The sequence below is a fragment of the Lepus europaeus genome, chromosome 5 (genome assembly GCF_033115175.1).
Source record: "Lepus europaeus isolate LE1 chromosome 5, mLepTim1.pri, whole genome shotgun sequence".
Classification (NCBI taxonomy): Eukaryota; Metazoa; Chordata; class Mammalia; order Lagomorpha; family Leporidae; genus Lepus; species Lepus europaeus.
The window spans coordinates 116,816,802-116,830,855 of NC_084831.1; the positions used below are offsets into that span (position 1 = coordinate 116,816,802).

General features: G+C 48.5%; 1 protein-coding gene across 1 annotated transcript; it reads right to left on the reverse strand.

Moving 5' to 3' along the window:
• Positions 1-8,724: 8,724 nt before the first annotated feature.
• MCL1 (MCL1 apoptosis regulator, BCL2 family member) lies at positions 8,725-13,600 on the reverse strand. Its single transcript, XM_062192189.1, has 3 exons — positions 12,785-13,600; positions 12,223-12,470; positions 8,725-11,535 (listed from the first exon to the last, which is right to left on the reverse strand). Exons 1-3 carry the CDS (start codon positions 13,476-13,478, stop codon positions 11,419-11,421), a joined length of 1,059 nt encoding a protein of 352 aa, XP_062048173.1. The 5' UTR covers positions 13,479-13,600; the 3' UTR covers positions 8,725-11,418.
• Between the last annotated feature and the right edge of the window lie 454 nt (positions 13,601-14,054).

A 14,054-nucleotide genomic window follows, 5' to 3' on the forward strand; every position in this document is an offset into this window, starting at 1 on the left:
GGACTCAGAGGAACTGGGTCCCTGAGAACCGAGATGAGGTGGGGGTAGTGATAGGAACACGCTAGTAGAACCAGAGAAATCAAGCGTGGGAAACACTAGCAAACTGCTGAGGCCTGCTGGGGGAGGGGGTTGGGGTTCTGGACGCAGAGCCCCTGGGGGAGGACCGTGAGGGCTCAGGTTGAGCTGGGTCAGGCTTCCTCTCCCCTCCCCCAGCAGCGTCCCCAGGGTGAATACCCACCGTGTAAGCGGCAGCCTTTGGACTAAATTTAGCTCCTAGACTTCCCCAACCCCTAGGCCTCCCTTCAGCAGGTGCTCACAGCTGCAGGGGTGTGTCTGGTGGGGGAGTTTTAACATTCCCTTCACCTCCACTCATCCACTTTCAAGCTCTCTGGTAACCAGGAGTGAAACAGCATAGGGGAGCTGGCACTGTGGCGAAGTGGGTAAAGTCACTGCCTGTAGTGCTGGCACCCCATGTGGGAGCCGGTTCAAGTCCCGGCTGCTCCTCTTCCGATCCAGCTCTCTGCTGTGGCCTGGGAAAGCAGAAGATGGCCCAAATGCTTGGGCCCCTGCACCCGGATGGGAGACCTGGCAGAAGCTCCTGGCTCCTGATCGCTGCAGCCATTGGGAGATGAACCATCAGATGGAAGAACTCTCTTTCTGCCTCTCTAATAAATAAATCTTAGGAAAAAAGAGAACATATTTGCCTTACACAGAATAGGGACTCAGATACTGGCCCAGTGCATGAGTCTGAGCTGTGAAGCCTCCGGCTGCAGATCTAGGAGACAGGAGGGCGACAGGACATAGCGAGAACAAAACGCAAGGAGAAACTCCCTTCCAGATCCTCTTTTCACTTCTCCCAGTCCCCTTCTCCTGTCTTACAAGACTTCAACTTAACTCCCCCTGCACAGGAAACAATCCGGGACTCCCACGGAGAATCTTGCTAGAGATTATGGTTTGGGGAGGTGTGTGTGGCCAGGCAGGGCTTCCTCCCGTCTCTCCTCTCCTCTCTTGTGCTGGGAGGCAGCTGGCTGGGGAAGCTGGAGCAGAGGTGGCATGCTATCAGGTGGAGGCACCTTACACAGGAAGTAGAAAAGTCTCAGGAAAGTACCTAAGTCTAAATCTGTCAACGAGAGAGAAACAGGTTGGATTAACCTCAGAGTAGCCAGCAGCGACCCTCAGTCTGATTTGGGGCTCTTTGACCTCCTAGGAGATGGGGAAAATTTCTAGAAAAGGGTGTTTTGGGGCCAAGGTCTGAACTCAGGAAGGATTCAAGAGAATGTACAAGACTAGTCCTGGGGGCCGACACTGTGGCGTAGTGGGTAAAGCTGCTGCCTGCATTGCCAGCATCCCATATGGGCACCGGTTCGAGTCCCGGCAGCTCCACTGCTGATCCAGCTCTCTGCTATGGCCTGGGGAAGCAGAATATGACCCGGAAGAAGGAGACCCAGAAGAAGCTCCTGGCTCCTGCCGGCACAGTGGCTCACTTGGCTGATCTTCCCTAGTCCCGGTTGGGGCGCTGGATTCTGTCTCGGCTGCTCCTCTTCCAGTCCAGCTCTCTGCTGTGGCCTGGGAGGGCAGTAGAGGATGGCCCAAGTGCTTGGGCCCTGCACCCGCATGGGAGATCAGGAGAAAGCACCTGGCTCCTGGCTTTGGATCGGTGCAGCGTGCCAAGCCGTACTGGCCATTTGGGTGTGAACCAACGGAAGGAAGACTTTTCTGTCTAGTTCTGCCTGTCAAAAAAAAAAAAAAAAAAAAAGAAGCTCCTGGCTCCTGGCTTTGGATTGGTGCAGCTCCAGTCGTTGCAGCCAATTAGGCAATGAACCAGCGGATGGAAGACCCTTATCTAACTCTTTCAATAAATAAATAAATATTTAAACAAAAAAGACTAGTCCCTACACGACATGGCGCCCAGTCAGAGCAGAGGCGCAGAGATGGCTAGAAACAAGAGGCCTGAGAACCACGCGGTGCCACCTGCGATGCCTTCCTAGTAGGAGGGCAAGGTCTGGGCTGGGGCTGGGTGTGTTGTCCTCTTCTGAGCTTAAGAGCGCCACAGAAGTGTGAATGAAGAGGAAGATAAATAGGAAAGAGGATGGGGTGACTCGTAAAAAGGAGCCGGCTGTTCCCCAAGGACTCTCTAATGAGGTGGCCAGCAGGCGCTGTGGCATCACTGGTAAAATCACCGCCTGCAGTGCCAGCAACTCATTATGGGCACCGGTTTGAGTCCTGGCTGCTCCACTTGTAATCCAGCTCCCTGCACCCCTGTGGGAGACCCAGAAGCAGCTCCTGGCATTGGAGTGGCCCAGCGCTGGCCATTGTGGCCACGGAAGATCTTGCTCAGTCTCTCTCAAGCCGCCCCTGGAACTTTTTGTTGCCTGTCTTCCATCTCTCCCCACTGCCTGTTGGTGGTCTGCCTCTTTCATCAGGAAATGATGAAAGTTCTAGTAGAGCTGAGCAACCTTGACCTCTAGGGTAGGTGGTGAAGAGTTCCCATCTGGTTCACTTCCCAAATGCCCCTGCAGTGGCCAGAACTTGGTTAGGCCAAAGCTGAATCTGGAATTCAATCCAGATCTCCCATGTGATTGGGACCCAAGTACTTGAGCCATCTTCTGCTGCTTCCTAAGGGTGCACAATAGTGGGAAGCTGGATTGGAAGCAGGGGAGCTGGAACTTGAACCAGGCACTCAAAGTATGAAATGCGAGCATTTTTTTTTTTTTTTTTTTAAACAGGCAGAGTGGATAGTGAGAGAGAGAGACAGAGAGAAAGGTCTTCCTTTTTGCCGTTGGTTCACCCTCCAATGGCTGCTGCGGCCGGCGCATCGTGCTGATCCAAAGCCAGGAGCCAGGTGCTTCTCCTGGTCTCCCATGCGGGTGCAGGGCCCAAGCACTTGGGCCATCCTCCACTGCCTTCCCGGGCCACAGCAGAGAGCTGGCCTGGAAGAGGGGCAACTGGGACAGAATCCGGCGCCCCAACCGGGACTAGAACCCGGTGTGCCGGCGCCGCAAGGCGGAGGATTAGCCTGTTAAGCCACGGTGCCGGCCCGAAATGCGAGCATCTTACCCACTATGTCAAAACGGCTGTCCCTTAAGAGAGATTCTTTTGCCACAGCAGAGAGCTGGATTGGAAGAGGAACAGCCGGGACTAGAACCAGCGCCCATATGGGATGTCAGCGTTTCAGGCCAGGGCTTTAACCTGCTGGGCCACAGCGCAGGCCCCAAGAGAGATTCTTGAAATTTGCTACATTTGTATAGGGCTTTAAGGTAAAAGCACTTGTATCTATATTCTTCAATCCTCACAACAGTAGGATAATGAAGACAGTATATTTTTAGACAGTATTAAATCCAATTTACAGAGAAGAAATTTAAGGCTTGAGATCCAGTCATTTCACTTTTTAAGTTCTACTTGAATTCCTTTGTTCTTTATTCAGGTTCACTCCCATAGGCTACTTTGCTATCAAAATGTTCAGTAATTTGGGCACAGTGATCCAAACTTGGGATAGTTTTAATTGTTGTTTTCAATTATTTTTAGGACTTTTCAGCATTTTCGGAAGATCGTTTCTAAATTTTTTTTTTTTAATGATTCATTCATTCATTTGAAAGGCAGAGAGAGGAAGAAAGAGATCTTCCATCCATTTGTTCACTTCTAAATGCCCGCAAAGGCCAGGGCTTGGCCAGGCCAAAGCCAGGAGCTTCTTCTTCCAGGTCCCCTACACGGGTTCAGAGGCCCAAGGATTTGGACCATCTTCCACAGTTTTCCCAGGCACATTAGCAGGGACATGGATTGGAAGTGGAACAGCAAGGACTCTAACTAGTGTCCATATGGGATGCCAGTGTTGCTGGCAGCGGCTTTACCTGCTACGCCACAGCACTGGCCCCTAAACTTTAATTTTCAACCTGAAGCTTCAAGAAATTAATCCTTTCAAATTCAATCAATATTTGGCTCCAGGAGATAAATAAAATTACAGTATATATGGTCTCTAAGGTATACTGTCATGCAAACATAGGTTTATAAATAGAACTGTAAGCAACTAGTATTGTCAGGTTTTTTTTCTGGGACACACTCAGTTGTGTTATGTTAACATCCACTTAAATCAATGAGAATGTACTTCTAAAAATCTGTTTGGGACTTCTTATTCCTTATTCTACATTATACTCCTTCCTCCCCACCCCCCATTCAGTACTGTTGATATAGCCTTCAAGGTAGAAAGTGAGAGAGAGAGCCCTCCACCCAGTTTGAGACCCCACCTCAACCACCAATCTTTGAAGTGGGGGGAGGGGCAAGGAAGCAGGTAACCATGCACTTCCCTCCCCCCATTAGCAAGCTCCTCTGCAGAGCTGTAGCCGAAAACACACAGGAACCCAACCTCATTTCGACACTTAACTTGTTTCCTTCTTTCTGTTTCTCTACTTTGCCTCATGAGGGATTTCTGAGAAATGAAAAAAAAAAAAAAAGTCACCACCCACAGTCTCATTTGCAGTTTTATTTTTTGGGTTTTTTTTTTTTTTTTTTTTAAATGCTGAAGAGGAGGGGAAAGAGGAAAGGAGCACACCACTTAAGCAGATGGTGTTAATCCAAACTTGACACAAACACCCTTTCCCAGCCAGCACCTGAGGTGAGCCCCACCTTTCCTTAGATCTGGGTTCTCAGGGTCAAAAGGAAATAAACAAGATATCCTCCCCTCAGGAAATTTCAGTAACAGAGCAGTGCAACCCAACAGCTGCTCCCTAGCTGCAGCCCAGCTGTCTCCTCCCCCCCCCCCCCCCCCGTCAAGGACAGGAGGGTGGGAGTTGCTCCAGGCAGCTAACAGATGGAGGTGTGAGCTGCCGAGCAAACGGAGATCCGGGCACAGGAGACTCAGGAATGCAAGGCAAGTGGGATCTGAACACCTGAGAGTCGTAACTAGCCGAGTAGGGGACACTGAAAGGTATGGCAACATTTTCGAAACTAGCTGCTATTAGGCAAGAACCCTAATGTGTGGGGCACAGAACTGAAGGCATTTCTCAAAGTGGAAAACCTGTCTAATCCACAGTGAAACAACAGTTAAAAATTCTTTCCTTGTCTCCTTGGCTCTTTCCCAGCACACCTTGTCCCAGGCTAACTTGAATAAACATACACGTGACCACACGGGGCAGGAAGAACACCAAGTGGGGGTGGTGAAATTCTCAATGGAATGCAGCTCCAGCTAGTTAGGGGGCCCTAGGCCAAGACCTCTGGCACTGCCTGTGGATTTATACAGGCAAAGAAGCCAAAACAATGAGCTCATGGGCAAGAATGCAGCCTGTGGGGCAGTCTGGGTGGCCAGAGCAAATGCATTTTTTTCAATCAAGATGGGAATAGCAGTAGATGAGTCTCCCACGGGAATAAGAGGAGGGGCGTAGAAGCCACCATTCAGCATTTTGGGGTCCAGTTAAGAAATTCCATTCAACAGGGGCTGTAATGCTCTTAGGTCCAGTCAAAAAACATGGTTCATTTCCATGGATAAGGAGCCTAGAGGTTGAAGGATGAGATGGTTCATCAGATTGAGTCAGCTATCCTAGGTGCTCTTACAGTAACAGGGGCAACTTGAGATGGTCTTTGGCCTAGCAGTTCATATACCCTTGTCCCACATCCCAATACCTTGGGTTACTATCCACCCATATGGGAGGCCCTGAGTTTTGTTCCTGGGATGTGGGCATTTGAATTTTTAAAACAGGGCACTTATTCAAAGCATGTATTCCAGTGCCTACTCCTCCAATCGAGAGCCAAAGATGGCTATCTATGATCCTGAGATTGTGTTTAGGGCCACCACTTTTAACATAATAGAGGAAACAATGGAGACCTTTTCACTTCCTAAAATAAACACAACACCCATATTCAGAATCCTACTTAAAGAGCTACCTTTTCATCCTGGCAATGTTTTCTAGTATTTTTATATAGACCTCAAACAGAAGACACATCACATTCTTGGACCAAGAATGGCAAGGAGGAAAGACAAAACAATTATTTATAAACTCCATCCACACACCCAGAGGTTGTTTCTTACTCATTTAGGATTTTCTATTTTCATTTCATGGGGGCAGGGAAGGGAACAGAGATCGTCTACCCTCCGGTTAAACCCCAGATGCCTACCTAACAGGGTTTGCTGGGCAAGACTGGAGAAGAGCCCAGAACTTGAATCCCAGTCACCCACGTGGGTGGCAGAGATCTAAGCACTTGTCCCACTCATTAAAGTTCAGCCTCCAATGCTTCTCCTGAAACTTTAGCTACCACCTGCTTCCAGTTGTCCCTCTGCTTTTGTTCTACTCTTTTAGCATGGCTCTTCGCACATTGTGTTAAGGTTGACTTTCTCCATGCCTTACTCTGACAAAATCATTAACTTTATTTGGCCACATTTGCTTTTTCCTTTTTTGTATTTGGCATGCATAAATTCTTCAGCATATGTTATCTAACCACAATACAACACACTCATGAACTTTAACGCTGAAGGCCACACATCGGGATAAGCTGCCTCTTGGGGTGCCTGCATCCAGTATCAGAGGGCAGAGTTTGATTCCCAGCTCCTGTTTCTGATCCAGCTGTTAATGCACCTGGGAAGCCACAGATGGTTTAAGAACTTGGGTCTCAGCCACCCTTATGGAGACCTGGATGGAGCTCCTGGCTCCGGCGTGGCCCAACTCTGGCTATTGGAGGCATTTGCGTGGAGTGAACCAGTGGATGAAGACCACCGTCTCTCAAATAATTACAGAATCAAGCCATGGAGTCAGAGATGCTCCTCAATATATGAGCAGTTAAATTCCAATAAACACATCATAAATTGGAAATAAAGATTTATTTGAGGCAGTTACAGAGAGAAAATTGAGAGAAAGGTCTGCCATCTGCTGGTTCACTCCCTAAATGGCCCCAACGGCTGGGGCTGGACTGATTCGAAGCCAGGAGCTTCTTGTATCTCCCACATGGGTGCAGGGCCCAAACACTTCGACCATCTTCTACTGCTTTCCCAGGCCAAAGCAGAGAACTGGATTGGCAGAACAGCAGCCAGGGGGACACAAACCGGTGCCCACATGGGATGCCAGCTCCACAGGCAGAGGCTTAGCCCACTACGGCACAGCACTGGCCCCAAATTCGAAATATGTTGTCACAAGTGCATTTAATATACCTCACATTATTGTAGCAACACTGACACTAGAGTATCAGCTGCTTGCTCATGTGACAAGTGCGCCTGACAGTTCTAGTTCTTGACATCACAGGAGAATAGTATTAACGTACTGCTAGCCTAGGAAAAGATCAAAATCCAAAGCTGTTTCTACTGACCGGTATTGCTACCAACAACCACCTGCACTTCTAAGGGGCCCTGCTTCCTAGCAGTCACAAACTAGTCCATGAAAGTAAAGAAAGGAACCGCTTACTAGAATAGGTAGTGTGGGAACAAAAGCCTTTAGTAAAAAACTGAGTTCTCAGGTGTTTGTCATTGCCTGCCTGGCGGTCCATTCCCAAGCCTCACAAGTGCTTCATATAACAAAGACAACACTGTAACTTTGAAACTAAGGAAGACCAACAGACATCTTCAAACTAAAAAGCAGCTGAAGTATGGGGGGGTTCAAAAGACAAAAACTCTGTAATCATTTAACAAAGTAAGCAAAACAGACTCAGTGGACCATCTTGAACTTCAGGAATTAATGGCCTGTGCTTTGGACACCTGCTACATACCAATTCTATTTCACTTTAATTTCTATAAACTCCTCCTGTCACAATGGTTCTAAAGAAAAAAATTTTTTTTTTCTGAAAGGAAACAATACAAAGCAAGACCTGACTCTAAACTCACAAAACAGGAACTGAAGAATCTGGCTGTGTAAAATAATAATAAAAGTGTTGATTACTCTGCCTCTTCCAGTGATGCAGGTTACCTGGTTACTGTTTGATCCAGGTTTTGTTATGTTGAGTATTACCACAGAAACCACCTCACAAGACACCAGTGTGGAGCAACAGCGCCGAGTAGAACTTGACTCAGGCCAGCATCTGGGCTCTGGCGTCCGTGTGTGCTACTTCCCCCGACCCCCTTGCTCAGGAGTGCACTTTTACAAAACAAATCATTTTGTAATGGTTAAAAAAAACAAAAAACAAAACCCAACTTGCTAGCTTCTGATGGTCTAGAAAGAGGGGCTTCTCAATCAAAATCACTATTTAATGAAACAAGACTGAATGGGGGGAGGCACAGAATCTTGTTTGCATGATTAGCAGCGTTTGGTGCTCAGGGCTTAAAACCAGCATGCAAAACTTCAATTTGCACATTTCCATGGTGATTCAGCTTCCTTTCAAGGTCACTGCAAAATAAAAGGCAGAGTTTTTGAAATGGACTTGCTTATGACTGTTTTGTATCAAGAACTTCATCTTATTACCCTTAGGTGTAATTTTCCTTGCTCAATTTCAAAAGGTTAAGAGGTGAGAAAACTGCTGTAGTAAATGCTTCTACCCCAAAATTCCTCCAACACTTGGTGAGTCAAAGAAAAATCAGGACAGGGATTTTGACTTTTATATTCAAGTGTACAGTAACTACTCTTAACTACAGCAGTAATGTTAGTAAAAATCAACACCCCTGATCTGAGTGAAATAAGGGACTGTCAGTTGCTCTAAGATAAAAAAGCTTTCTGGGTTTTGCTTGTTAATCCACCTGTACATATTTTCTCAGCTGACAAAAGCTGGCCTAAGAGGGAGAAGACAGTGTTGATTAGAAAAGACCCACACCACACCTTACATTTGAATAAAGATTTATTTCTCAGGAAAAAACAGGAAATTAGGAAAACACACCATATTTTACAACCCACATTAATTTGTAGTTGGTCCTAACGCAGCCTGGCACAGCTGTCCAAAGCACTAGCTGTGTAACCAGAACCAAGGAGTTCACTCCTCCAGTAAGGTACGCAAACACGACCAGAGGACTGCATGTTTTTCCCTGAGAGAAGCCGAAGACAAACAGAATTCGCTGAGAGCCATCTTTCCAAGCAGCCCCTCCCTTTCCACTTTGGAGGATTTGCCTGAACTCTGCAGCTAGTCAAGACTGAAGACCCCCGTGCTGCCCCCTCCCCGCCCCACACACCAACCCTTCTTCCCTAAAACACTCACTGCCCCAGGCCCAAAATATCAACTAAGATCCTGGTCTGCATTTCAGCAGTCCTGGCTAGTGAATTTGCAAGTGGGGCTCCTAAACACCAATTTACATTTCTGCCCTTATTTCCATAACTGGATAGGGGGGGGAGACAGGCCTTTAAGTCACCTTAACCAGATCTTAAGATTAATTAAAAACTACATAAAGTGCTTTTAGGTCCTTAGAGAGAGACATGATATAAATAAATGGTTTATGATTAAGAACGACAAATACATAGATAAAAACAGCTCTAGCAAGATGACCTTATGGCTCCCAGCCAGGCAGGCAGGGTGATTCTTCCCCATTACATTCCTGGTCATTTTATTCACGCCCGTTTCTATCTGGAGTCCAGGCTAAAGGTCAGGCTCAGAGGCTGAAGCTTTCTTCACTTTACTTGTAGCTCTGAGGTTTAACAGAGCCCACTTCTTTCTATAAATTTAAGTGAGCATATTCAAATGCAAAGGAAACTAGAGAAAGCCACAAAAGATGTTCCCCACTCCAAAAATTCCTAAGGGGACTTTTGAAGTCCCTCCTGAAAAGACAGCATTACAATGCAACAACTGAAGATAGCAGTCCTAGGGTCTCCCATCCCATGCCTCTTGGTACAGCACCCACAATATTACCACTTCCCAATAGGATAAAATTCATTAAAGATGCAGGTGAGTCCTGGGATTGCTGGGGGGTAGGGGAGGGGGCCACTTAATTATCCAGTATGGGTTCATAATGGGAACAAGCAGCACATTTTCAAGGATGGACAGGAAAATGTAAATTTGAAAGAACATGGAGTCTGAAATCCAAAAAGATGCAAATGCAAAAACCTGAAACAAAGTTTGGGAACCATCAGTAGAAATGAAACAAGTGTTTGCTTTATTGACATACTAGGCTTAGCCCTTGTTTAACAACCAAGCCTAATAACAGCACCATGGTTAGACTCTGGCCTGCTTTTCCAAGCCATCATTTTACAATTTATTAAGTAAACAAGGGATCAAATGTCTCTTCTCCACCTGATGTGATCTTTTTATACACACACTGCTAATAAGTCCCATTTGGAACAGCTGAAAACCTTTTAGTAAAAAGCCTTAAAGATGAGCTCATGAACTCAGTTTAAATTTCACCAGTTAAATTAGGTCAAATGGAAGGAATGCAAATGAGAAGTGCCCAATCAGAGCCCATAATTTTTAAGTCACCAGCCCCACCCCACCCCACAACTTTAAACCACTTTGACTCAATTATTGAAAACCTACCTATAACAAAGTGAAAGGACTTATTTCCATTTCTCAACCTCTCAAGCCCAGGTTTTCAAAGAAAAATCTATCTAAGGAATATAAACCAAAAATCAGATAGGAAAATTAGAAAGCTGCATAGTTATGAATCAGATTTGTTCCACTAAACCAGGTTTCATACAATTCCATCAGTTGGTTCTGGATACACTCTAGAATTGACTGGGACAAAGTTTAGGATAGAAAAGCCGTTAAGAAAGTTTTCTAACTAGAGAAGATGCAAATTTCAAAAAGATATGAAAAAAAAAAAAATGTAAAGTCGATACTCCCCCTCCCTTTATGTTACAAAGAAATAGATTTTCTGTAAAAATATATACAATTTTATAGACATACATTTACAAGTTGTTTCTATCTCAAAAATCAAGGATATTCTATATTTGTAACTAATTATTGAGCAGTCACAAGTCAAGTATTCTTGGCCATTACTAGGCTAACAAAGAATCATTCAAAGCAAGCCAAAGTAGAACAGGTATGAGAGTCCTTAACACCTGGGACTGCCTGCTCTTGAGAGAGGAAAACGCTCCCCTGCACACACTGTTGTACAGTACTGAGGCTTCTAGGCATACTTCCATTACTTCTAACTGAAATTCATTTTGTATACAGGTCACTGGCATTGTTAGTGCTTTTCTTTTAACACTACAGGAAATTAATGAACTCACTGAACGTATTTAACGAATTTCCTGTTCTAGACAAGGAGATCAAGTTCTTCCACTACCATCTTCACTAAATCTAGAAGCTTTCCTCCATGGCCTCCCACACAAAGTCTGCTTGTTGCTGAAACTGAATTTGGCTTCTGTAGACAGGGACTCTTCAAGGGGAACTACTTTTCCCATGCGTTTATTCTTGTTATCTACAGTCAGTCCTCTTGCAGCTTGCTTTTCTGGCTAGGTTGCTAGAATGAACCTCTTGGTTACAGCTTGGGCAGTTTGAATTCCAACTTCATAAATACCTTCAGTTTCATAGAAGTGTGTGGTTTCGGTGCCTGGAATTGGTTAAGAGTCAACTATTGCACTTAGAAGGCTATCTTATCAGATAAGCCAGCCCCGCTCCTACTCCGGCAACACCCGCAAAAGCCAGCAGCACATTTCTGATGCCGCTTTCTAGGTCCTCTACATGGAAGAACTCCACAAACCCATCCTAGAAAACAAAAAAGAAAGCATATTTTCAAGTATGGGTTTCCACTGTCTTAAAAACACTGTATACAAAGAAAAGATTAATTAGCCTATCTAACCTATCTAAGGTTCCCCTGAAAACAAAGATGGGCCTGGGGGAAGCAAGAGACATTATCTCCAGAGTTCTTCACTAAGTGGGCACTAGCAATAGTTAAAACTTGCCCAATACTGTTATCCTGCTCCCATTAGGACAACCTAAACCAGGGGATTTAGCAGGAAAAACCCTCACTACAGTCCCTCACTAGAATATCAACTGCAGAGAACAGTATTTCTCCATGTGGTTAAGCACATCCTGCAGCAAAGCCATCTGGGTACGTTCAAAACGCAGGCTCCACCAGGTATCTACACTATTAAAAATAGGGTGGGGTGGGAGGGGCAGAATGTCGAGGGATCTCCCCAGGTGACTGACTCCTAATTCCTCATGGGTAGATTGGCCGGTAACGAGGGTATCCTACTGAATTACGGCAAAAACAGCCTGCACAGAACCAGGACTTATGATAGCACTCAGGTCAGCCGTACCCTTACTTCTAGGTACTCACTACCGCCCTCAACACCGCGCAACCAGAGGCGTGCGTCATTCAACCCTTCAGACCCACCCCACTGCTCGGCACTCCGCTTCCACCGCAGGGCCCCCTGCAAGCTGCAAACTTACCCAGCCTCTTTGTTTGACTAGCCAGTCCCGTTTCGTCCTGACGAGAACATCTGTGATACTTTCCGCTAAAGGTTCTATGCAGCTTTCTTGGTTTATGCTCTTCAAGTGTTTGGCCACAAAGGCACCGAAAGAAATCAGAGTCACAATCCTGCCCCAGTTTGTTACGCCATCACTGAAAACATGGACCATCACTCGAGACAAAGATTTGACATCGTCTTCGTTTTTGATGTCCAGTTTCCGAAGCATTCCTGAGAGGAATAAAAGCACGCAGGTCCTCACTGCCTCCTTTGTCTACACCCGGCCGCGACTCGCTGGCCCACCCACGGAGGGGGAAATCGCTCTTTGGCTCCACAGACCTCAGGCCGACCCCACTTGGAAACTGACATCCCACCCCTTCCGCTCTTTGAACAGAGCTGCCCTTTCCAAGAGGACCGAGAAGGCCGGAAACAATGACTCACGGCCAGAATATGCGGGCTCGTGGCAACAGCGACTGCTCTCGAACTCTTTCCACCCAGCCGGGCTGGGCGAGCGCGCGCGGCCTCGGGGCCTCCCACCCCCTTACCTTGGAAGGCCGTCTCGTGGTTGCGCTGCACGCCGTCCCCGACCCGCCGCAGGGTCTCGAGCGCCTTCCGGCTCGCGCTGCCGGCCCGGCCCATCGGCTTCGCGTCCTTGGCGCCGGTCGCCTGCTCCCGAAGGTACCGGGAGATAATCTCCAGCGACTGCCGGTACAACTCGTCCTCCTCCTCCTCTGCGGGCGGCGGCGTCGAGGGCAGCGACCCGTCCGTGCTAGGGACCTTACTGGCCTCCCCCACCAAGTCCAGCAGGGGCAGGACGGCCGGCCGCTTCGCAAGGGGCTCCGGCTCGTAGCCGTCCAGCTCCTCTTCGGGCGACATGATGGCGTCCGCAGCCGGGGCTTCCATCTCCTCGAGCGGCGACGCGCGGCGGGTGGGCGCCAAGTACAGCAGCCTCGCGGGGGTCGCGCTGACGTCGGGGAGCTCGGCGCCAATGGGCGCCGGCCGCGCGACCCTCCGGGCGTCCGGCGCCAGCGCGGCCGGGGGGCCAGCGCCCGGGCTTCCGCCAATCACCGCGCCGGCCTCCCCTCCCCCTACCTCTCGCCGGGCAGCGGCCTCCTTCTCCGCAGCCAGAAGCCGCTCTGCCGGAGGGGCGACGCCGCCGCCACCGGCTCCCAACCCGGGTCCCCCCAAGTAGAGGTTGAGTCCGATTACCGCGTTTCTTCTCAGGCTAAACATCGCCATCTGCCGCCGCCGCCGCCGCCGCCCAGGCTAGGGCCCACCCGAAGCTGCTCGCTCGGATGGCGGAAGTCCCGACTGAAAGAGGACTCAGAGATCACAGTGTTAGGTCTGAGGCGGGGCCGTCCGCAAACTCAAGAAGAGGAAAAAAAAAAAAAAAAAAACAAAAAACCCAAACCTCCTCGTCCCATAAAAGGGGAAAGGGGCGGGAGCTTCCGGAGCTGCGCACGGCACCCAGCGGCCGCCGGGGCGGGCCCTTCCGGCCGTCGGAGCCGCCGGCCGCGGGTTACGTAACGGCCGCGGCGGCGCCGGGCGGGGGGCTCGCGCGCGGCCCCGGCGCGGCCCCGGCGCGGCCCCGCGGCTCCCTCGCGGCTGAGCCCGAGGGTGCTGTGTGTGTGTTGCGTTGTGTTTGTTTTTTACCAAAGCACTGAGTTGCCCAGAGGTTGCGGGGCGAGGAGAGGGAGCGGAAGTCTTAGATGATTCGCGTCAACAGGAGGCCCTGGCCGGAACCTGGTTATTTTGCACATCCTCAGCTCTCTGCCCAGCCGTGTTAGGGCTGACCTGAGGAGCTATTTATATATA

Excerpts from the sequence above, each read along its gene's own strand:
- MCL1 (XM_062192189.1), bottom strand. The coding sequence starts at position 13,478 with ATGGCGATGTTTAGCCTGAGAAGAAACGCGGTAATCGGACTCAACCTC. Across the intron at positions 12,471-12,784 it reads CCACGAGACGGCCTTCCAAG|GAATGCTTCGGAAACTGGAC; the intron begins GTAAGGGGGTGG and ends TATTCCTCTCAG. Across the intron at positions 11,536-12,222 it reads TAGTCAAACAAAGAGGCTGG|GATGGGTTTGTGGAGTTCTT; the intron begins GTAAGTTTGCAG and ends TTTGTTTTCTAG.